Genomic DNA, 24,068 nt, shown 5'->3' with positions numbered 1-24,068 from the left:
AGGGGTTATATATCTGCATATTTAATATATAATTATACGTTATAATATCGTTTCATATTTTTTCTCAAATTTTTAATGTGTTTTTGTGTTGTTATTAAATTTTATTAAAGTCATTTTATTTGACATGTAAGCACACCACAATGTTCGTGACGTCACACTGTCACAGTCGTCGAAACCTCGAAACTAGCAAGGCGTTATCATGGTCGGCAGGTTTTTCGGTCTCTATTTATAAACACAGACAGGCTTTGAAGGTTAATATAAAATACATTAGCGCATGAATTAGATTATAAACAGTTAGACGAGTAGCATAAACAAACTTCGTATACGTCGTAGGAATGATATCTATGTTTTCATATTGTAAGCTGGAAATTTCGTGAATCGTGGCATGCCATGAAAATGATGTTTACCTGAGCCTGAAGTTGAACTAAAATTTAGCAAAATCTGAAATGTCTCTCGACTACGCTTTTGACTTGCAGAGTTTAGTTGTTGAGCTACCATGGCGTACAGGTACACACGAAAATTGTTTGGCGCAGGATTGATACTAGGAGGATCGGGAGCATGCATAGTTTATGCAAACCGCAGATACCAGGTAAACCGTTCACATGCATGCAGAGTACTAGACCGAATAATTCTGTCCCATATAACCTTTTTTATATTTTGGTGAGAGTTATTGGGACAGAACGGGGTTCATTGAAATTTCGTGAGATCGCATGCAAAATGCATGCGCTGCTAATGCGGCCCGTACGCCGCTATTGGCGCGAAAAAAAACCTACCGTTCCCTTCTGCATGGCTTTACCTTGCTACTGATATGTGTATACATTCACTTCAATCGTTATTTACTTCTTAAAAGATTGTTTTTCAGAAACCCCTATTCATTAACTTTAGTAAATTACGTTGGCCATTTACAAACAATCAGACCAATCAGAGCGAGTCTATCAGGCCTCCTGCACTGCAGCGCCACAGATACAAGCGAGAACCAGGGGCTATTGTAAGACTCGCTCTGATTGGTCTGATTGTTTGTAAATGGCCAACGTAATTTACTAAAGTTAATGAAGCGGGGTTTCTGAAAAACAATCTTTTAAGAAGTAAATAACGATTGAAGTGAATGTATACACATATCAGTAGCAAGGAAAAGCCATGTAGTTCAAGGGAACGGTAGGTTGTTTTTCGCGCCAATAGCGGCGTACGGGCCGCATTAGCAGCGCATGCATTTTGCATGCGATCTCACGAAATTTCAATGAACCCCGTTCTGTCCTAATAACTCTCACCAAAATATAAAAAAGGTTATATGGGACAGAATTATTTGGTCTAGCAGAGTACTAGTGCGAGATTCCTCTGACCAATGCCCACACTGACGATTTTGGTGGATTTGGTGTGGGTTAGGCCAGAGCAATTTGCCTATACAAAACGTGGAATTTCTCCGATCCCGCTGAGGATCGCTGTTTCATCGCTCCAAACTTGCAATTGGGGCTAATCAATCAAGATCTGACGCACATATATCGAAAACTGGATAACTTATATGCTTGCTCGCGTTGGTAAGTACACTTGTAGTTGTACTCTTTTACCTTAGTCGTATTTCGATTTGAAAATTTGTTGCTAACAATTTCCCTCCGACATGCATCGGCCATCCATCGTGCATCCAACTGCATTTTGGGAAACTACTGTAGGATAGCGCACGCTCCCGCAGAGATTAAACATACCGCCTTACACTAGCCGCCCCACATAAGCAATCACCATAAACAACACACCTCATCGCTCCAAGTGATACATAATAATAGAACGCCGCAGGTAATCACTATACACCTCGCCCCTTAGCATCCGAGTACACTAATGACTCGAGGGCCGATCTGTGATGGTTAGTCCCCAGGTAGCGACTCGGCTCTCATCGTTTCCGCAGAACGGTCCAGGTTTGCCCGCGCTCCTGATCATATTCCTTCTATACTCCTCCTTTCCACCTTCCCCTTTTACCTTCCACCTTCCACCTTCACCCCTGCCGAGCTACTTCGCGATCCACGTCTCACGGTACGAGGTTATCATTCGATTATATCAATAGGATATTCGGTTACGATTCTGCGTGTATGTAGTCATCTATGTAGTATCGTAGAATTGTGCGTGTAAGGAATATTCTGTGGTGTAAAACAAAGCACGAAGAGTAGTTTTCATAATACTGTGTTTCTGTTATCTATCAACGCAACCTGACACTACCCTTAAAACGGGTGCCACTACGGCATCTGCTAAACCGAGAACCTGGAGCGGGAAGCTGAGAGCCTTCTTTAGACTACCACGCTACCAAATACGCTACTCTGTTGTTTCCCACAATGCAGTTGGATGCACGATGGATGGCCGATGCATGTCGGAGGGAAATTGTTAGCAACAAATTTTCAAATCGAAATACGACTAAGGTAAAAGAGTACAACTACAAGTGTACTTACCAACGCGAGCAAGCATATAAGTTATCCAGTTTTCGATATATGTGCGACAGATATTGATTGATAGCCCCAATTGTGAGTTTGGAGCGATAAAACAGCGATCCTCGGCGGGATCGGAGAAATTCCACGTTTTGTATAGGCAAGTTGCTCTGGCCTAACCCACACCAAATCCACCAAAATCGTCGGTGTGGGCATTGGTCAGAGGAATCTTTCTAACCCACACCAAATCCACCAAAATCGTCGGTGTGGGCATTGGTCAGAGGAATCTCGGACTAGCAGAGTACATGCGTTTATTTGATACAGTACTCGTGCGATCACGTGCGTATTGGCATTTATGGCATCTACTTTTGGGTTACGCTGAGTTGGTGGTTAAACAAAAGCTTTGTTTAACTTAGTTAATACTGAGCACAGGCACAGGTACTTGAAGCGTTTCAATAAAATATAATGCTAACTAAATACGAAATCTATTTACTACCAAATTCTTAATGTTTCTATACTCTCTTTCACCTATTATTGCCGACAGTTTCCTGTCAATTCCGTCCAAATCCTACGTGCAACCATATACGCTGCTGGCGCCATTGCTCTCGCGGCTCCACTGTTGCACGCTTATACTTATATATATAGCAGGTAGGAAAGCGGGATCGCAAAATTCGCTCGACGCTCGCTGGGTTTCACACTTTCACAGCACGAATACACATCCAACAGCTGCCATCTTTGTTTCTATGTCAAGAACAGTGTTCACTTGTTATAAAAACATACTGTCTCTGTTCGTAACCGAGCTGTGTCACGCGAAATCACACAAAGACTGATAAAATTCTCGCGTTCGCGAACCTTGCCCCTTAATATAAATGGCTGCCAGAATCAGGGCTATATAGACTGGGATTCGCTCCCACCTCGATTGCCCATCGAGTGACTAAGTTAAGCCGAGAGGTGGGAGCGAGTGCCAGTCTATGGACTATAGGCGGCGCGCAGGCGGCGCACTGCTTTCCAACTCCCGTACGAGCCTCGCCATTGGAACGTTGCAAAAACGTTGCAGCATTTCGGCGCAAGAATGAGGTCACGAAGAGCGCCGGTAGGTGTTTCCTGATTCTGACAGCCATTTACATTACGGGGCAAGGTTCGCGAACGCGAGAATTTTGTCAGTCTTTGTGTGATTTCGCCGTGACACAGCTCGGTTACGAACAGAGACAGTATGTTTTTATAACAAGTGAACACTGTTCTTGACATAGAAACAAAGATGGCAGCTGTTGGATATATGTATTCGTGCTGTGAAAGTGTGAAATCCAGCGAGCGTCGAGCGAATTTTGCGATCCCGCTTTCCTACCTGCTATATATATAAGTGTAAGCGTGCAACACTGAAGCCGCGAGAGCAATGGCCGCCGGCAGCGTATATAGTTGCACGTAGGATTTGGACGGAATTGACAGGAAACTGTTGGCAATAATAGGTGAAAAAGAGTATAGAAACATTAAGAATTTAGTAGTAAATAGATTTCGTATTTAGTTAGCATTATATTTTATTGAAACGCTTCAAGTGCCTGTGAGCACAGGCCTCTATATTCAGATTAATCGCTCCATCATCGTCTGTGTTGTGCGGTGTAGCTTCCTGTTGGGCTTGGACCCTGTAATCCCCTCGAGTCTCGTCCTCCTGTCATTGGCCTTCCAGAATCTACTGACTCTGCTCTCGAAAGCCCTTTGGCACACGCACTGTTTGCAGAGACTGGTTGAAAATAGTGGTGTGACTATAACTGCCTCTAATTCCATCAGGATTCTCGGGTGAATATTGTCTGGCCCCTGGGAGTTGTTACTGTTTAGGCTTTAAAATACTTTCATAATGTCCTGATCAGTTATTTTCTTGTAGACGAATTCATCATCAATGTTCCTGGCCATAATTTAGGTACTTCTCCTGCTGGCTATTCAGTTATTATGCTGCTGAAGAAAACAGGTAGAGTTTCTGCTTTCTTACTGTGGTGTTGGCGATGCAGTCAGGCTTCACCTTTTCATGGGGCGATCGGCCCAAGCCCCATAAACAGCCCTGTCTCTGGTGTCCACAGGACTTTTTTCGGCCCAGTCGAATTTTGAGATTCCGAGAGTCGAAAACTAAAATCGAAAAGAGAAAGAACAACGGTTGTTATAAATTCATAAACCAAATAGGAGGGAATAAGCATAGTAACAATACATATGAATGTAACAAAACTTTTATTACATAATTCACAAGTTTTAAAATATCTGCCCCGTCTAGAGAAAATCAGCCCCGTCATGTAAATGACAGGGCCTTTTTTTAGGTCCCGTGGTTTTCTCAGATGGCGAAGCCTGTGCAGGCTTCACTATTTTTCTTCTTGCCGTTCAAGTCAGGGAAAATTGCTCTGAGTTTAGATTGTAGTTTGGCTACTTCGAGGATTTTTTTCGGTTGGCTTTTGCTTGGGGCTTCATCACACATATTTCCTTTTTATGGCACAGAAAGTGTTGCCTATGGCATAATCATAAGTTTTTGGGGACCATGGAAAGTTGGAGGGGCATAAAAGAAAAATTTGAATTTAGAAACTATGCAGAGTTCATTTACAAAGTTATCGGGTGAATTTCGTGCAAATCTGTTGTATACGCTAACAGGACAGTGAGAAATCGCCTTTGAACAAAGAGTACAAGTAACCATCTACTTGTCATATGTTAGCAGTTATGGCAACTGACAGCCCCTGTACTCTAATGGACAACCACCTTGTCCATGATAAAACCTGCCATGCCATCGGCATCCGTATCGCATAGATCATTGGGGGAAAATGTGTAGAGGTCACACACTCACCATTGCAGAACCAAGCTGTAGTTCTGGCCAAGACTGTGAATGATGGAATGACGGAGTTGAACCAGAGGCCTACCGTCGACTTGCCGACTCGTGCTGCGCAGCTGAAGTCCTTGGAACAGACGGCCGAGTTCGATGTATTGGTGATCGGTGGAGGCGCCACTGGCTGTGGCGTAGCACTGGATGCTGTTAGCAGAGGTTAGCCTTGTGACCCTATTATATGTTTGGCTATAATACATCAGTTAAACTCGTCTGATACTTTAATAATAGCAGCAGCAGCATGACGGTATCGTATGCGATCTAGATTACTGGTATGTACAATTGCACCGCATTGCATAAATATATTATCTACCCACAGTCACTTAAAAGGGGTGATTTATGTTCAGAATTTATCAGGTTCATCCGAATTTCCTGCAGGCATTGTGTGGATGGCCATATAGCCCCCTGACCAGTGCACTGTATTATCTAGAACCCACCTCCCCACCCACCTACCCATTGGTCCTGGTTGTATCACTGTTGCATACATATAAGTAAACTCACTAGTCTGGAGTTTAGCTAAGGCATACTAGCAGGGTTCAACATTAACTTTTTATTTCACTAGACCATTGGGCTAGTAACTGAGGAAAACCACTAGCCTTGACCTAACTTTCACTAGCCCAGACCCAGACCATTGTTATGAAAAACTTTATTTAGATAAGAGTGTGTCATCGTATGTATTCATAGATGCTGTTATAGTGACATAATTATGATAAAGTATGTATTTTTAACTGCAATACTATTACACGATAGAAAAGTTTAGATTGAGGTTTTGATACTTTAGTTTAAAAACAAGTAACAAGTAAACATAAACGATTAACCCTTTATTCGTCCCTATCACCTGACGTAAAGCCAACCTTAAATAAAGACATCGTTTATGAGTACTGGTTAGCAAGCTGCACTATAGTTTACTGCTCTACACTCCATACAGATCACAGCTTGCGCGAGCGTCATTTTCCGAGTTCACGTGCAGCATTCGTATTCTACCACAGGCATACACAGGCGCACGGTTTACAGGCTTTCCAGCGGCCCAAAAATTCCAAAAATTTTGAGCTCGCCCTAAAATTCCTAAAAAAACTTTAAAAACGCATGCAATTCCTAAAAAAAGGCTAAAATTTTATTCAAATTCCTAAAAAAAAAAATTCACAGATATGTTTGGAGTTTTTGGTGATGAGATGATGAACTTTTGGTTTGTAATTATGTCTAATGCAGAACCATTCCTCATTCTGCGGAATCATTACAATTTCTAGGCTTAATTTCCGCATTCTGCAGCGGCAAGGTTATATTCATCATTTCAGTTACACTGTAAAAAATTTGATTGTTCGCTTGGACACATTGTTTTTTTCAGGCATTTTGTATCTGGCATGTCTACGGTAAATGGAACAGCCTAGTCAGACAGGCGCTGTCTGCAAGGTGTCGCGTAGTTTGTCTGCTAATTAGACAAGGGTTGTAGGGTTGAGATAGTGTTATCAGACATGAGAATATGGCCCACAGTTATGCCTCAGATTGCAGGAAAATGGCTTAAATATTTCAAAATTTTCCTGGGGGGCATGCCCCCAGACCCCCCCTAGCACTGGCATGCCTACGGCACGCGGTACATTTCACGGTAGCCAAGGTACATTTCGCCCCTCATCAATTTCTGAATACGCCACTAGTTACTGATCACCGCGGGAACATTCCGCATTTGGAGTTCATAGGGTTGGAGACCCTGCTAATGGATGTTTTCTAGTTATCTTTATACTGAGTAAGTATTGTGACTCTCAGTTTACCAGTGATTCCTAAGCTTCAGTGTCTGATTATACGACCCTGTTATTGGCTGGATGTACAAGACATGCCTAATTTGCATGAAACTTGATGATGTACAGTCGTATCGAGGACTTGGAGGATAGGAATAGCTGGTAGACTGGACACATACCACATAGAACTGTATCTGTACGTTAACACGCTGATGTTTATGAAAGGTAATTGACTTAATTTATCCCTAAAATGTTTCGGTTCATCCCTAAAAATGCCTAAAATAGCCCTAAAAAACCTTAATTTCTCCCTAAAATTAGCCCTAAAATGTTGTCAAGGACTGCTGGAAAGCCTGGGTTTATCGATCGTCTACTGCGGCTGGCAGCAAGCCACCATATAGTTTTTGCCGAAGGGTAGACTGGTGTCCGGCCTCACGCTCTGCTAGACAATGTACACGCTCCAGTCTAGCCAGAGGTGATCTTTCAGTGCACGCTGGGTTAATGGGCTAGACCCAGATCACTGACAGGTATTGTTTTAAGCACGAACACCATAATAAAGATTCGATGTTTTGCCTTGCACTGACATTGTGAAAATTGTGCATTTTGTAATTACAAATGTGAATTATAAGGCAGAAAGGTGTGAAATGATGTCATGTAACTATGTGCGAGTACTATATGACCAATTCTAAAGCCTGGCGCACGTTGCCGAACATTTTTCCGAACAAATTTTCGTCCGAACAAATGTTTTTGTCTGGCAATGTGCAGGTGAACAATTGCTGAGCGCACATTGCCGAACATTTTTTAGCGAACAACCTCGTGGCGCCGTCTAGTAGCTGTGTTGTAAAGAGTCACGTGATCGGCGTGAATGGCAATGCCCAGTTTGCACAAGAGAATTTTAACAACTTTACTAATTTTAGACAGGGCTGCTGCCCCCACATTTCGACCATAATCTCTTCCTTTTCAAAAGTCCACACTTCTGGCAGCGATATAGCAGACGCCATATTGTACACAAAAATCATGTGACCACATATCGTGCTGCTATTGGTTACTACTTTACAAATGTTCCTAGAATTGTTCGACATTCAACGCACTTTGACGAACATTCGACGAACAATGTTCGAGATATCAAACATTTCCGATCTTCAGAAACATTGTTCGGAACAAATGTTCGGCGACTTTTTTCACCGCACATTGCCGAACATTTCATGGAACATTGCTACGATAATGTTTTTGAGCAAAATGTTTGCCTACTAGCACTCTGGTTGTATGCGACCGGACCAAGCATTTACCCGACTAGGTCGGTCGGACGTGGGTTAGTGTCGAACCCTGGGCATAGTCTGGCTGCATGAACCCAGTTGTTGTTTACTCACTAAGGATCTGAGTGAAGTATTTGCAGGTCTTGTCCTCTCTCAATCTTAACAGCCAAAGAGCTTTAACAATGCTTATGAAAAAATTCAGAGAAAAAAAGAACAATAACTTGATGAAAATATTTAGTGAAGATTTGCCATAGTATCGATGCTATAGGCTTGATTTCTACAAGTGGCTTTGAGAATATAAACGTGAATTTGATTCACAGTGCATAAGTTTGCTGGTAAATATTTGCTACGAACAGCTGGCCTCATGCAAAAACCTCTAAACACGTTTATTGCATTGCTCGTGGCTAGTGCTATTTTAGGCTATGATTTTCTGTATGCTCCTAAACGCATCATGAAGAAAGCAAGCATTTTTTGCATTGGTTTTGTGGGCGGCTCATGCTGGGTGCCACTGGCGAAGCACAGAAGGATAAAATCCTCAGTGATAATAAAAAGCGAGCGCCGTATGCGCGCTGCATGCTAGGGAGGTCTGGGGGCATGCCCCCCCTGAATGGGAAATTTTGGAATGGTAGACGTCTGGAGATGCAATCTGGTGAGTCTTGCGAGAGAGATTTAGGAACAAAATGTGGGAACAAATTTTTTAACCCAAAATTTACTGGTAGCACTGCTTCCAGTGCTTCTATCTGCGGGTGCCACTGCTGGGTGCATCGTGTTAGTGATGGGAATCGGTTAGGATTTCATCATCGATCATCGGTTGCACCTAACCGATCAATGATCGAAGATAATCGGTTGAGTCCTATTGATCATGGCTACCAGATATTGAAATATATCATATATATATATCATATAATACAGTATTTTTTATAATACAATATTCTAACAGCCATGTAACAGTATTATACTTGCTTATGTTAGGTGTAGGTTAGAAAAGTAACCAACAAAACACGAAAATAAAATAAAGAGTCATTTCATCAATGTTTGCAAATATTTTTTTTTTGATAATTGATTATTTATGTTCATAAGTCTTTAGTCGGTTGCTGCAAACGACTGACTTTTGATTATAATCGGTCATCGGGACATCACTACATCACGTGGTGTGTTTTTGCGGCAACCATGTCCGCACCAGTGATTGTATGTATTGCTCTCACGCGTGTGATATCTGTGGCGGCAGGTCTGAGCACGGCTGTGGTGGAGAGACAGGATTTCTCGGCCGGCACGAGTAGTCGATCGACGAAGCTGATTCACGGAGGTGTGCGCTACCTGCAGAAGGCCATACTGCGTTTAGATTACGAGCAGGTACGTCTGAGGTCTCACGACCGACGCGACCTGCGTAGAGGTGCGTGACTTCAGCGGTACATTCTTGTATTTTTTCTGTTGTTAGAAATAAGAAGGAACTGCAGTTTTGGTTAGAAATGCCGCTCGTGGAGATTCCCGTAGTTCGCACGAACGAACGTTGGTTGGTTTCGGTCAGGCGAGCTGAATTGCATTGTCCGCAACGGTGATTCTTGTCTTGCCTACAAGCGAGCTGTGAGTCTGACAATAACAGCGTATAGAGGTCCGGTCTATAGAGGTATAGAGCCCCGGGTAGGGCCAGGGGGGGGGGGTAGAGCCGGGGGGAGATGGGGGGGGGGGTAGAGCCGGGGGGAGATAGGCGTATAGAGGTCCGGTCTATAGAGGTATAGAGCCCCGGGTAGGGCCAGAGGGGGGGGTAGAGCCGGGGGAGATAGGCGTATAGAGGTCCAGTCTATAGAGGTATAGAGCCCCGGGTAGGGCCAGGGGGGGGGAGTAGAGCCGGGGGAGATAGGCGTATAGAGGTCTGGTCTATAGAGGTATAGAACCCCGGGTAGGGCCAGGGGGGGGGTAGAGCCGGGGGTAGAGGGGAGGTCGGAGAGAGGTAGGGAGGTGTGGGGAAGGTCCGGTGTTTGTTTCTCATAACCGGCCCCAGTATCTGGCCTGTTTATCACTGGAGACAATAATCTCCAGTCCTGTGACAAATGCATTGTGACAGGTCAGACAGCTCACATCTCCTGCTTGATCAGCCTTATCTTATATTTCGTAAAAAGTGCATTGTTCGTTGGCAAAGTGCCGACACGTCCGTGCGTAAGTGGAACGTGTCTGCAGGTAGTGGCTGGGCTGCTTCGTGAATTTGAAAATGTGCGTGCACGTATGCAGTGGAGACGAAACCATCCCGGTAGCGACTGGTGGCAAAAGAAAAAAGGTTGCCTAGTCCGACATGTGGCTTTACACACACATACGTGTGTCAGCGTGGGCTAACCACTGTGCGTACTTGTGTTACAGTATCGTATGGTGAAAGAAGCTCTTCAGGAGAGAGCAAACCTGCTGAAGATTGCACCACACCTCTCCTATCCTCTGCCCATCATGCTGCCAGTGTACAAGTAAGATCTGATTTAGTTTCAGTTCACACGTCCTTAGCAATGCATACTCTGTACACACACTTGCCCGTTATTATGCGTGATCAATAAATTACTCTTTGGGATTTTTTTACCGACTAGCATTGTTCTTGAGCTTTAAAGGGATACTAGACTCTAGGATTTTACTGCAGACTACTGTACTTACTGTATAACAAATCGTCTATACCGACACCTACTTGTTACCAGATACCTAATTTAATTGTTATAATTAATTATACATCAACGCTACGAAATTTGAACGGCGCCATTGACACCCGCGACGGTGCTGCCACCCTGAAAAAGTTGCTCATTTCCCAATATATTTTGCACGTTACAGACCGAGGGCTAATCACAAAGGTGCAATTATATTTATACCTAAATGCTATTTAACCGAACGATGTTCATTTTAGGACAAATTTATCCATAATATAACTGAATCTATATGTCGTTTATAAGATATTACAATCCTTTTGCTTTTAAATTAATAAATAAGAAACACCCTCGGTCTGTAGCCCTTGGCTGAAAAGTCGTTTTGTGCAACTTATCAGATCATGCGCTTTGAGTGGCGCCACCGTCGTTGTAATCAAACTGTAGTCGTTAGTTTTAAAACATTAAAAAAAAAAATTTCTAATGGTGATTGAACCATGACTCTTTTTATGTAGCATAATTTTAACCTAAATTAACTGAAAATAACCCTAGAACCTAGAGTAAAGGATCCCTTTAATATGTGGGAATATTGCCACCTACTTTTTGACAGGAAAATTGTTAGTGTTTGGAGAGTTTCTTAATGTGTAGATTGACAGGGCATCACGTTAATATTTTTTGCCATATGTTTTTATTTTCACCAAGTTTATATTTATTTTACTTCGTCAATGTTGTGTAATCCTAATTGTGAATATTTTAGTTGTTGTAGTGATTTATGGATATGTGCAACATAGGTGGTGGCAGATTCCCTATTACTGGGCAGGAATCAAGGCATATGATATCGTCGCCGGTCGACAGAAAGTGAAGACCAGTTACTTTTTGTCGAAGAGTAGAGCTCTCGAGCTGTTTCCCATGTTGAAGAAGGATAAGCTGGTTGGAGCCCTCGTTTACTACGATGGTGCGTACACTTGACTTTACTCTCTCACACTGTCACAGGTTTTGTGCTGCTGGTATGATGTACCTGTAGAAATGATTGCAGAGGACCAGTGCTCGGTGAATCCATAAAATATGGTGGCTATTAAAGCACAGCCAAGGTTGGAGTGATGATTTCATATCATCACAGATTATAAACGCATGTATGTTTGTGTAAAAAGTGGATAATTCCCATTGATATTTCTTTCTTGTGAGCTCGTTTCTGTTGATGCAACAAATTTAAACCATTGCTGATCACACACAACATTTCATCAGGAATTCACAAGTATTGTAAGAAAGTAGTACTACGGAGTTCAATTTTCAAGAATCCACATACACAAGCAATTTCTAACTGTTGCTATTAAATATGCTGCTCGTTCTGCTCAGATAGGATATTTAAGCGAGGTTTGTCCATCTTGAAGGAACAAACACGTACCATGAGAGGATTGGCTTTGACTTAAATCATGCGTGATTTGTCTGAACATCTCTCTCATGAATACTATCTGTGTCGAGGCAGTTTACTGATTTGTCTGCTAAGTAAGCTCATATAGCACTCACTGTTAAAAGCATTTTGTCAATTCTATTAAACAACGATTAAATTATGAGTGCAGGTTTACATGATCTTCAGTAATCACATGTTGTTATGTGGCTTGGTTTAACAGTAGTCAGTAATGGGGATGCCTTTCCGTCAGGCTTGGACACTAATGATTTTCGATATTACTCGGATTCTTCATGAGTGCAGTCTCTGCGCATTGCTATGCAGACTCACGTTAATACTAATAGTTAGCAAGACAGACAGGAAGCTAATATTGATTGTAGTGTACTGCATTTATGTAAGCCATACAGGAAACGTTTCTACGGTCTTCTTTGCTCAATACCATGCCACAGACTGTACTGTAGGTGTGGCAAAGCTCTGCAGACATCTAAACGTTTATGTTATATATCTGTTTGCTAGGGTTACTGGTTCGTTGCTTTGAAGCAACGTAAATAGACTGCTTTGCTAATGATAAACTATCAAAAAAGTACCATAAAAAACGTGTGTTTTGGGATTCTCTGTGTAATACTTGGAGCACGGAGAGCCTGTCTAAAAAGCTGCTATTGTTGCTTTCTAAATCGTGTGCTAGCAGATGCATTAGCAGTTTGATGTTATTTTGGTTTCTCTCTGCCATCATATTACGCGTAGATGGATTAGCCGGCAACACATAGGTAATTAGCTAGTTTCCTTTATTGCTGCATATTGCTCATTGCTTACTTTGATATACAGCCACCATGAACTCATGCGTCAATGACTCAATCAATCAATGAATCAATTCGTCAGGAGGACTCCTAGGTAAATTACTTATGAACCTTATCTAGGTGTTCAGGGGGTTGTCGTCATGCCTGTGACGGTCGAGCATTTCCCCGGGGGACCGTCTCCATAGTGCCGCTGTCGTTTCAGGTCAGCACAACGACGCCCGGATGAACGTCGCCATCGCTTTGACCGCCGCCCGCCTCGGCGGCACGGTGGCCAATCACGTCGAGGTCCTGCAGCTGCTGAAGAAAGCCGACGCGTCGGGAAAGCGCGTCGTCTGCGGCGCCCTCTGTAGGGATACGATCACAGGTACGGCGCCCTCTGTAGGGATACGATCACAGGTACGGCGCCCTCTGTAGGGATACGATCACAGGTTCGCCCTCTGTAGGGATACGATCACAGGTACGGCGCCCTCTGTAGGGATACGATCACAGGTACGGCGCCCTCTGTAGGGATACGATCACAGGTACGCCGCCCTCTGTAAGGATACGATCAAAGGTACGGCGCCCTCTGTAGGGATACGATACAATCACAAGTACGGCGGCGGCGGGGGATGGGGGGGGGCGCCTATTTAGCTTGAGTGCGGGATGTTTGATGAGAAGGTGGTGGTACTGTGATTTTGTATGATGCAAGTATTGGTAGTCCCTTTATGTAAACTGTTTATGCTGTTGGGTAGATCTCATATTGCTGTATTGCTGTGGCTGCAGACTTGTTTGGCAATATTTATGTTTAATCGTTGACAAATGCTTTGCTCTGTAATAGGAAAAGAGTTTGAAGTGAGGGCCAAGTGTGTTATAAATGCCACCGGACCGTTCACTGACTTTGTGCGCAAGCTTGACAATCCACACACGAAGAACATTTGTCAGCCGAGTTCAGGTGTTCACATCATTCTGCCGGACTACTATAGGTGAGACAAAACAGTGAGATTCTCGTCAGATGCTATGCTGCCGGAATTAACCTTCTCACTTAATCTTAGAAGTTAAATTAGCTTCTGTTAATCATCTACTTTTGATCTTGTTATTAATGCTTCTTGTGCACACAGTTACTTTTATGTCATTGACTGGTATGCACTCGGACACTAAACCTGACGACGAATATCTTCCACTTTATCGCTCTCATGGGATAATAATGCTTTCCAAACGTTATATATAAATTTGTGTGTGCATGCGTGCATGCGTGCGCACGTGTATGTGTATGTATATCCATATATAATATATATACATCTAATATATGTGTGTGCGTGCGTGCGTGCGTGCATGTGTGCATGTATACACGCACGCACGCACGCACACACGTATATATGAGCTGTATTTGATCACTTGGAGTATATATTAGCAAACGGTAAGCCGACGCCCTCACACCTAGCTAACCTAATGCACGCGTGCTCGTGTGTGCGTGTGCGTGCGCATGTGTACGTGTATGTATGTATATACACACACAGACACACAGACACACACACACATATAAATTATATATATATATATATATTCGTCGTTGCTGCAGTCCGGACTCGATGGGTTTGCTGGATCCGTCGACGAGCGATGGCCGCGTGATCTTCTTCCTGCCGTGGGAGAAGGTGACGATCGCAGGCACGACCGACCAGCCGTGTGAGGTCACCCACAACCCGAGCCCCACCGAGGCCGAGATCCAGTTCATCCTCAACGAGATCAGGAACTACCTGAGTCCCGACGTCGAAGGTGAGCCGTGTCGTCGGCGATCGTCGTGGCGGGCGACCACTGACGTTACCTCTTCGAGCTCTTTATATAGTTATGTTATCCCTCAAAGGTGCCTAGGTGGCACATAGGGCAGTGACAAGAGATCTCCAACATTGTCGGTCCACTGCTTGTGGCCTCAGCGTGTCCCATGACAGGTCACAAATTCGCATCTCCTTCTCGATGGTCCTTCTCCGGGTCTCCTTGGGTCTTCCCCTTCTTCTCCTCTTTATATTGGTTACTTATTATTACTAATCGAGCACTAATTATTACTGAGTAGTGATAATTTGGTTACTTTGATAACTTTTCGGTGCTACCCTGTAATGTGGTCAGGGTTAGGGTCTTCACGTTAACTCGCTTTTCGTTAGTGCCATTTTCTGCCGATACGTGGCAGTAGCTCGTTGGAATATGCGTTTCGTGCCATTGTCGGTAGAAAAAAGTACACGTGTATCTCAAGCTTTCAAAGCAGGGATGTTTTTGATCGGGGTTCGGCGAGTAAAGAAACCTTTGAGGGTTGACGGGTTTTAGAGGCGCGGCTAGAACTGAAGTATGCGGGTAAAGGCATTGTTATAGTGAGTGCACGCATGGATGGCTCACCCTTGTTTGAGCGAGCGCGTGGCTCATCGTTGTTCCGCGCGACTGTGACTGTGACTGTGACTGTGACTGTGAGTGTGACTGTGACTGTGACTGTGACTGTGACTGTGATTGCGCTTGCAGTGCGGCGGGGCGACGTTCTCGCTGCGTGGTCAGGAATCCGTCCGCTCGTGCTGGACCCGAACGCAAAGAGCACGGAGGCGATCGCTCGCAACCACGTGATCATCATCAGCGACAGCAACCTGGTCACTATCGCAGGTACTCGTGTCGACGCAATTAGCAATGTTAATGTAATTAGTACTGCTCAGTGCAATTAGCAATGCCGTTGTTTAAGAACAGCTGGTACGTGAGGGATGCGGTACGGTAATCTCTCGGTTATCTCGCACTCTATGGAATGGCTTTTTATTAGGAATATATTTATTGTAATGGCTATATACCTATATGTCCTAGTGGGATGGCTTTATTTAAGTCAAATGTCACTTCGCAAAACTGGCTGTCACGAGTTTAAGAACAGGTGGCACGTTTCTGTGAGGGCCCGCCGTATGGTAAACTGTAGTAGTAAAATGTAGTAGGGCACATGGATTGTGCACTTTTGGTTAGAATTGTGAAACTTTGCACACGCATGCTACAATAGGTCCTGAAGATTTTCTGATGTAGTGCCAATTGAACATCGCCACCTGGTTCACCTAGTTTCGTAATTCTAACCAAAAGTGCACAATGTGCCAAGTCAAATGTCACTTCGCAAAATTGCTGCGAGTCTGTGTTCCGGATGGCAGATATCTGGATATTACACCAATTACCAACATTCGCTTTAGCACATAACGCTGCCGCCGTGGCGGTTTTCTAGGCAGGTGCAGCCCCTCGACTGTGTTTATAGTTTGATTGCAGTTCCCAGCGTGATATGTTTTCATTTCTCGTGTTTTTCTTTATTGACGTGTTATTACTCGTGAAAGGATTACACATGTAGTCTGTAAGTTGGTGTCTCGCGTGATCAATGACGAAGATTCGCACTCGCTCAGTCACCTGAGGGTCACACACTCCAGCGTTGTCAGAGAGACGCACAACTAGTCGGGGGGGGGGGGGAATAGTTGACTAGTTGACAACGTGTTTACGTGTCAGACTTTCTGTATTCAGGTGGCAAGTGGACAACATATCGACACATGGCAGAGGAAGCCGTCGATGCCGCTATAAAAGCCTGCGGCCTGGAGCCGCCGCCGCATCCGTCGCGAACGTCAGGTCTGCTGCTAGAGGGCGCTCACGAGTATTCGCCGACAATGTTTATCAGACTCGTGCAGGACTTTGGACTTGAGAGCGAGGTGAGTAACCGATGCCAGTATGTACATACGCACACAAGTTTAGCAGACTGTGTTAGTTATATCAGGGTGCGAAATTAACAGGAGTCCGGAGTCAAATACTCCCTGATTTACTGTCGGACTCCCTGATTTGACATATGCAGGAGTCCGTGTGACTCCCTGAAAATTCTGCTATATACTAACTAGTTTGTTCCAGAGCACGACCTCACGGAATTACCGTATTTTTTCAGCAAATGTTCAAAGACAATTTGGCAGACGTGCAACTGCATGAATCTTCAAAATCAGCACATGTGTTATTGTTAATATCTTTAGTTTTGAACTTCAGACTGCGGAGTGTTAATCTGTCATAATAATTTTGAGAAAATTTTCATTACGATAGTCTAATAGCAGTGACTATAATAGAGAGTAATGATGATGTGTGTTATGCCGTAATTCAGACTTGCCTTTTTTTATCAATTACGTTTAAACTTCAGGTGGCCCTTTCCTAATGACACTTTTTTCTATTCAGGTTGCTAAACATCTGGCCCACGACTATGGTGATCGTGCCTTTGACGTAGCCAAGAGCGCTTCGCTGACGGGCAAGCGATGGCCAGTCGTTGGAAAGAGGCTGCATGTTGAGTACCCCTACATCGAGGCAGAGGTATCACCTCTTAACTGTAGTAGAGTAGCCTAGTTGGTAGGGTGGATTAAGCCCAGCCGTGGCAATACTGGTGTTTGCATATCAAGTGGCTTTGCTCTGGGTCACTTTGAGGTAGCTTTGCTACATGCAATATCACATAGGATGCATGGAGTGATAGGTGGGAATCATAACATGCACAGTCATCGAGGAATTTTGTTTGTCTGTTTTGTCAGTCAGTTCAATCCTGGATGCCAGGATCAGTTACCTGTGGTATAAGTCATATTTGTACAGAGAGGGAGAGAGAGAACGCAAGAAAGAGAGAGAGAGAGAGAGAGAGAGAGAACGCAAGAAAGACAAAGCGAGAGAGAGAGCGAGAGAGAAAGCAAGAAAGTGAGAGGGGGAGAGAGAGTGAATGCAAGAAAGAGAGAGAGAGAGAGAGAGAGAGAAAGCAAGAAAGAGAGAGGGGGAGAGAGAGAAAAAGCATGAACGAGAGAGGGGGAGAGAGAGAGAAAAGGAGAGAGAGTTGATCAGTCCACACAGCTCCATAGTCTCGTTTAAGACCTCAAAATACGCATCCATTCCATCTTGTCCGGATAGGGCAAAGTTCAATTTACACCACTTATCTGTCAGTAGAAAATACCCTAAGATGTATACTACCATATGGCATTTGAATTCCGTTGTTAATCCGTGTCATTTCCATGTACGCTGGAATATGTTGATACTCGTCGTTTCAATGCCGTGTAATTTGTCAAAGTAATTTTTCAAGAGTAATTTCAATTGATCGCCGACGTTAACGTTCAGGTGCGCTGGGCGATGAAGGAGTACGCGTGCACGGCGGTCGACGTCATCTCTCGGCGGCTCAGGCTCGCGTTTCTCAACCACGCTGCCGCCAAGGAAGCCCTGCCCCAGGTGATCGAGGTCATGACGAAGGAGCTGGGCTGGAGCAAGCAGGAGCAGCAGGTATCGTGTACCCATGGTGACCGTGGCACAGTGCGTTTAGTTTTTTGCTGAAGAAATGTTATGAAAGTAGCAATACAAATAAGTTGTAGTGAATTTTTACAACATAGACGAGAAAATATCCCATTTAACTGAAGTCGTGTCCCCTCTAGCCGATTTAAATAATTTGCATAAGGATTGTTTATCAAAGACACCAGTCATATAAGTAATGCGCCAATTTATCCTAAGCCCCGATAAAGCAGGTAGCTCGGTATTTGCCATATCATGCCCACGGCACGGGTGATACTCCGCACTGAAAAAACTTTCGGTTTGCATAATTTTCACAATTTTAGAATTGTGCATGAGGGATTGCTGTCTAACAATTCCTTAAACGTCTGCGTTAACGTTCACAGCGGCAAATGGACTACGCGTGCGAGTTTCTGAACACCGAGATGGGCGCCAAGCTGGGCCGCGGTCTCAGCAAAGTTCCGATCAATTTCTCGCGCGAGGAATTCAACATGTACGTGACGCAGTTCAAGAACATGGACACGCAGAACAAGGGCCACATCACGGTGAACGACCTGAGAGAGATGTTCACGGTGAGTAGCGTTGTCATTGTCGCTGTTCTGCACTAATCTGACCGAGATGTCTCCCTGGCTGCTTGCGTGTGTCTGCGTCTGCGTATGTACGCGTGAATGTGTGTGTGTGAGTGTGTGTGTGTGGCCGTGCGTGCCTAGCAGAACCTCCCCTGAACCTACGACGATACCATACTCGATAAGTACCCAATAAAAATTAAAGATAAAGTACTAATAAGTAATCATAAGTATTAATAAGTCAAGTACTTGAGTAAGTAATCGATTAGCACCCTATAGATGGGGGTTAGGCTAAAAAAAAATCATTTATGGAATCCGATTTTCTGTAAACATGAAAATAATGACTGTCTAACCCAGAAAACGGTAGGTGTTACGTAATGATGCTTCACAATGATAGGCAATGACAGATGGAAAAGCTGCTACCGCTCACACGCTGGTAACTAGGGTGGTAGTCTGCATGCACGCAGGAAGCTAATGATGGGAAATCACAAACGTGTAGTCATGAAATTGTCGCAAGTAGTCGCACTAGTCGCAATGCCAATTAACATCTACTACTCCACTCGGTACTCTATTTCTTCATGCTACTAATGTCTGTGCTTCACACATCTCGTAATCTATTGCCCTTATTGCCTCAACGATGGGTGCAGAGACGGGCTCTGCGGCTGAGAAAAGAACCCGGGCAATGGCCAGGTACTCCTCTATACAAAGATACTATTACAAGAATAATCTCATACATACTCTATACTAGTACAAGAATAATCTCCAGCAAGAATGAGAAGCATGTCAACAGTCATGGTTATAGCCGGGGAAAACAATCGGACGGCGAGCGTACCAAACCACACGTAATCGAAGACTGCTCTTATCGTCCGGCTTCGTCCGGCAAGCCGGGCTGTTTCTGGATCAGTTGGGGGGAAATTGTAGGCATGATAGATATCGACTCTTCTCAGCGCGAGTTGGCCACGATTCGCCGCTTTACACGTGTGTATGACTCAGCTGTGAGCGTTGTCGCACAGATGATGGGCGAGCCGGTGATGGAGGCCCAGCTACACGAGATCCTGTCAGAAGTGGATGTCAGCAGACACGGCAAGGTCGAGCTTGGAGAGTTCCTGCAGGTAACCCCTTACTTCCCGGTCATGGCCGCCGCCACGCCCGTAGCCCCCCTACGCCGTCGCGCAGTGTCCGGCGGTGCCATCTACGATCGCTGAGCGAAGCGGCGTGTGCAGCATCGCATCCGCGCAACCAGCCAGCGGTCCGGTATATGTCGGTTCGGTTGCCGTGGACGCGGTCTGGTTCGGTGTTTAACTGTGTGGGTCATCCGTGCTCGCGGTATGTTTGTGCGGCCAATCGCGGCACGTGTATTTTTGATCGAGATGCGACAAAAAACTAACGGTGAAGTACATCTGTTTGTGCGCACCTACTGCGTATATTCATATATCATGTAGCCTCGTAGTCCCGTATCCACCTCCTTACCTGAGCGCTGTCTAACACTATAGAGCCACTCACAAATTTGTACGTGCTTTACTCGTGCAGCAAGCAAACTGGCAAATGGGAATAATTTCCTCAGCTCTTCTAACAGTTGTGTGTTCAAAGTGACCGTGCATTACAAAAACTGCTTCCCCTCTTCCTTCCTCCCTTCTCCTTCCTCGCTCATGTTGCAGCTATAAAGAAGAACCCATACAGCCATAACTCATTAATATTTATGGGTTTACAAATTTGCTAGCGAAGCAAATTCGATTAACTGATGATCGCAACTTTTAATGTATTTGCATAGTACTCGATCTAACTTGTCTAGTTACTCTAGTTGCCTAGTGCTTACTCTAACATGTGCTTGTGTGTTTGTGCATGCTGTGTGTGCTGTGAATGTTCTCACCAATTTGCTATGTGCATGTCTGAGCTTTTTGTTTACTGATAGTAGCAGCTTATTCCTTCTTACTCGCTTTGCTGTCGTCGCTTTACACGCAAGCCTCAAACCAGTGTCTCGTATTGAAATTGCAGTAGTAAAAATCTTTAGCGTGCATGTTGAGCTTTTTACATGAAGCATAATTTCAGTAACTGTGTGGTTGTGTGATGTGTGGTTTATTTTATAATCGAACGACTAATGTTAGACAAGGGACCTACGTAGAGCTTGGTGTGTATAAACGTGTGAGGAGTGATTCCACTGATACTGAGTACAAGTATAGAATTAGTGCAAGATATATGCAAGGGTCATTGTTTGTGGGCACATGTCTACTTTTTTGATATAACTGGTCTGCCGTTCAGAAAATTGGGTTAACAAGTAGTAGTTTTAGCAAGTCATCAAACTTTACCATGAAATACCACACTCAAGTACATGGATCGAGTCACACAAAATTGCCTAGGACTTTATTTTATTTTTTAAATTGAGGACTGGTTTGAGGGTTTCTGCTTGACATTACGTTGCTTTTATTTTTTGTATTATTTATAGCTGATGACACTGTGGAAAGAGGATAGCACTAAAGGTCCCACTAGAACGGGGCTACCTACAAAGAAAAAGCAATTTTGAGAGAATTTCACTCTTACGAAATTTGTAAATAGGTAAATGATGAGTGGCATTGGTTCAGCATGAGACCAGGCCACTCAGAAACGTGAAAAAGTATGATGAAATGAATGCAAGATTTATAATGAAACGTTATTGTTAATCTGTGTGCACACACGTGATATTTATATATATAATATCTGGAGTTAATAATGACAAATTTATTTTTGTCAATATTAACTCCTGATAATAATATATAACATGTAGAGAATACTATAATATACTTGTATAAAATAGTAACTTGTGTATTGTTTTAGATCATTTATTTAGTGCTATAGTGTTTAGCCTTTGTATTGGTACATAACCATAAAAGCTGTGTAATTAAACAAATTCTTGTCTCTTGTACTAACATACTACTGTCTATCGTTTTGCTGCACTTTCTGGACCTTTCTCTATTGCATGCTACACTGTACAGTTTTTTGCAGGTGGTGGTGGACTTGAATGACAATAATATAGTTATATTAAGGTGGTTGTGGCAACTGCATGACTGTTGGTAATATGTAGCCGGCAATTGGTGGAAATTCCATCGTAGGCCACCTTGCTTATGAGCAGAAGAGAAATGATTTCTTCGTTCGTAGATTGGAAGATCGAAAATGGGAAATTGAATTCCGGGCGTAGAGGGAGGGTGCTGCTACGTGGCAGCACTAATGTTTGGATTAGGGTCAGGGTCAGGGTTAGGGTTAGGCTTAGGGAAATAAGGCCATGTCTAGCATGGAAGTATGACTGTGGAATGATGGAAGTGTACGAAGTGACTAGTGCTGCCACGTAGCGGCACCCTCCCTCTACGCCCGGGGAAAGTGACTAGTGCTGCCACGTAGCGGCACCCTCCCTCTACGCCCGGGGGAAAGTGACACCCATTGAATTGCTGGTATCGATCTCGGAACTTCGTTCTTGGAACTGCCACTGTCGCTGCCATCTGTGGCCGCTCACCGATACTATTTTCTTAGACTGACCCGCATTCTCTATTACAGTTGATGAGTGCGTTAAAGACTGGCGCCGTCTCAAACAGCAGGTTTGCCTTAGCGGCCAAGTACTCTCTGCGCGACAACAAGATGCCGGTGGGAAGAAGTGGGGGAGGAGTGTGAGAGGTGATCGACGCATTGAATGTTTTCGACGCATGTGTTTGAGGAGGAGCTGTGCGACGGAATCTTCGCTCACCTGTTTGCATGTAGCAGACGTATTAGCACGCGACGTCATCTGTTGTCTTGTCCTGTCTGCGTATTGTTCGGGGGGGTGCCTTGTTAAAACTAGATTGTTGATTTTCTGTTGATCATAGCCAGCGCTGATGTAAAAACACCTTTCGTAGCATCATTTACTAAACGTTAAGAAAATCTCTTCAAGGCCAGTTTGGTGATGTGGTAAGTATGTAATTATTACAATATTTACAACATTTAGTTTGTTTTTATTTTGTAATGTGTCTAAATAATGCTATAAATATCATATATATACGCACTGCACATGCGCGCACTTACGAACGCACACGCATGTACAGATTAGTGTGCAAACCCGAGTGGAAGCTGTTATTTAATAACCATCTTTGTATATTTGCGCAGATGTACTAGATTATGAAATTGTCCGACTATATTGTAAACTCAATGCATATAGCACTCGAGTTTTTCTAAAACGCGACGAAACTTTAAATGTAAAAATGTTCAACATTATTGCCATCGAAAATATTTTACTGTTTATATAGTAGTGATTTTTTTTGGCCATCATGTCTATTTAAAATTGTTGTGGTCTGGATCAAGTTATTGTATGGCATAAAGTGATTTTCAAAATGTTTAGGTTCCTGTTATATAACCATTCATTCGGCTATGTTGATTATGCTGATAAGATATGAATTGTATTTATTATTTTCTTATCTTATGATATCATCTTCATATCATGAACAAAAATCTCACAGTTGCCCTCATCTCACTTCAGTTACTATGTCATAAGTTGACCTGTTGCACCTACTAAGATGCTTCTGTTTTAAAACCGTGCTTTGCAAATGTTCTCACCAACTTGTGTTTAAATTTGTGTGTATAAATGTAGTCGTGGTTTACGTATACATCTTTGGCTCTCAGTGTATCTCAGGTCCCTTGCAGCTTTGGATTATCAGTATACCTTAACTGTTATCAGATATTTTTGGTATAAAGTCATACTTTGAAGTGTAATTTGTAGTGCAAAATCACGTGTGTTGTGTCATCAAATGTAAGGAGTACGCACCCATATCGATTGGGTTTATGGAGTGTACTGGTTATACTTGTTTGCCGTTTCTTAAATTTTATTTAAATATTCGGGGCTTTTCCGTGTTAGAGTTATGATTTGAAAGCATGGTGTGATGGGACCAGAGCACCTGCTTGTGCTTATTATAGTGATACGTGGCATACATACAAATTACTGTAGATGTGTTATGAAATGATGAATCATTAAAAATGGTTACTGTCTAACCAATTTCTTTTTACGTGATCAATACATTATCAGATCTGTATCTGAATTGTGCTGAATGCTGTTTGTAATCATCATTTAGGAACAGGACAAGATAATAAAACAAGTGCCGCAGAGCGACAGCGCTCACCTGACGGCAGGTGTTCTGATGCTAAACTCACTGGCAAACGAATGAAGAGCACCCTCCCATCACC

At 43.6% G+C, this 24,068-nt stretch overlaps 1 protein-coding gene across 2 annotated transcripts; it reads left to right on the top strand.

Annotated features, from left to right (window-relative positions):
* Window positions 1-161: 161 nt before the first annotated feature.
* Window positions 162-23,876, top strand: LOC106806441 (glycerol-3-phosphate dehydrogenase, mitochondrial-like). Of its 2 annotated transcripts, XM_014808389.1 has the most exons (17): window positions 162-251; window positions 477-589; window positions 5,235-5,421; window positions 9,477-9,601; window positions 10,604-10,701; window positions 11,655-11,818; window positions 13,271-13,432; window positions 13,886-14,030; window positions 14,627-14,820; window positions 15,553-15,687; window positions 16,564-16,745; window positions 17,251-17,382; window positions 18,163-18,321; window positions 18,711-18,896; window positions 19,904-20,002; window positions 21,334-21,443; window positions 22,416-22,498. In XM_014808389.1, exons 2-16 carry the CDS (start codon window positions 497-499, stop codon window positions 21,409-21,411), a joined length of 2,139 nt encoding a protein of 712 aa, XP_014663875.1. In that variant the 5' UTR covers window positions 162-251; window positions 477-496; the 3' UTR covers window positions 21,412-21,443; window positions 22,416-22,498. The 2 variants fall into 2 exon arrangements, with proteins under 2 accessions (XP_014663875.1, XP_014663866.1); XM_014808380.1 differs by lacking the exon at window positions 21,334-21,443 and having other exon boundaries at window positions 22,416-23,876.
* Window positions 23,877-24,068: the final 192 nt, after the last annotated feature.

This window comes from Priapulus caudatus, unplaced genomic scaffold, assembly GCF_000485595.1.
Source record: "Priapulus caudatus unplaced genomic scaffold, Priapulus_caudatus-5.0.1 Scaffold8, whole genome shotgun sequence".
In the NCBI taxonomy this organism is placed as follows: domain Eukaryota; kingdom Metazoa; phylum Priapulida; class Priapulimorpha; order Priapulimorphida; family Priapulidae; genus Priapulus; species Priapulus caudatus.
This window is presented reverse-complemented; position numbering and strand designations above follow the sequence as displayed.

Excerpts from the sequence above, each read along its gene's own strand:
- LOC106806441 (XM_014808380.1), top strand. The coding sequence starts at position 497 with ATGGCGTACAGGTACACACGAAAATTGTTTGGCGCAGGATTGATACTA. Across the intron at positions 9,602-10,603 it reads TGCGTTTAGATTACGAGCAG|TATCGTATGGTGAAAGAAGC; the intron begins GTACGTCTGAGG and ends CTTGTGTTACAG. Across the intron at positions 18,897-19,903 it reads ACCTGAGAGAGATGTTCACG|ATGATGGGCGAGCCGGTGAT; the intron begins GTGAGTAGCGTT and ends GTTGTCGCACAG.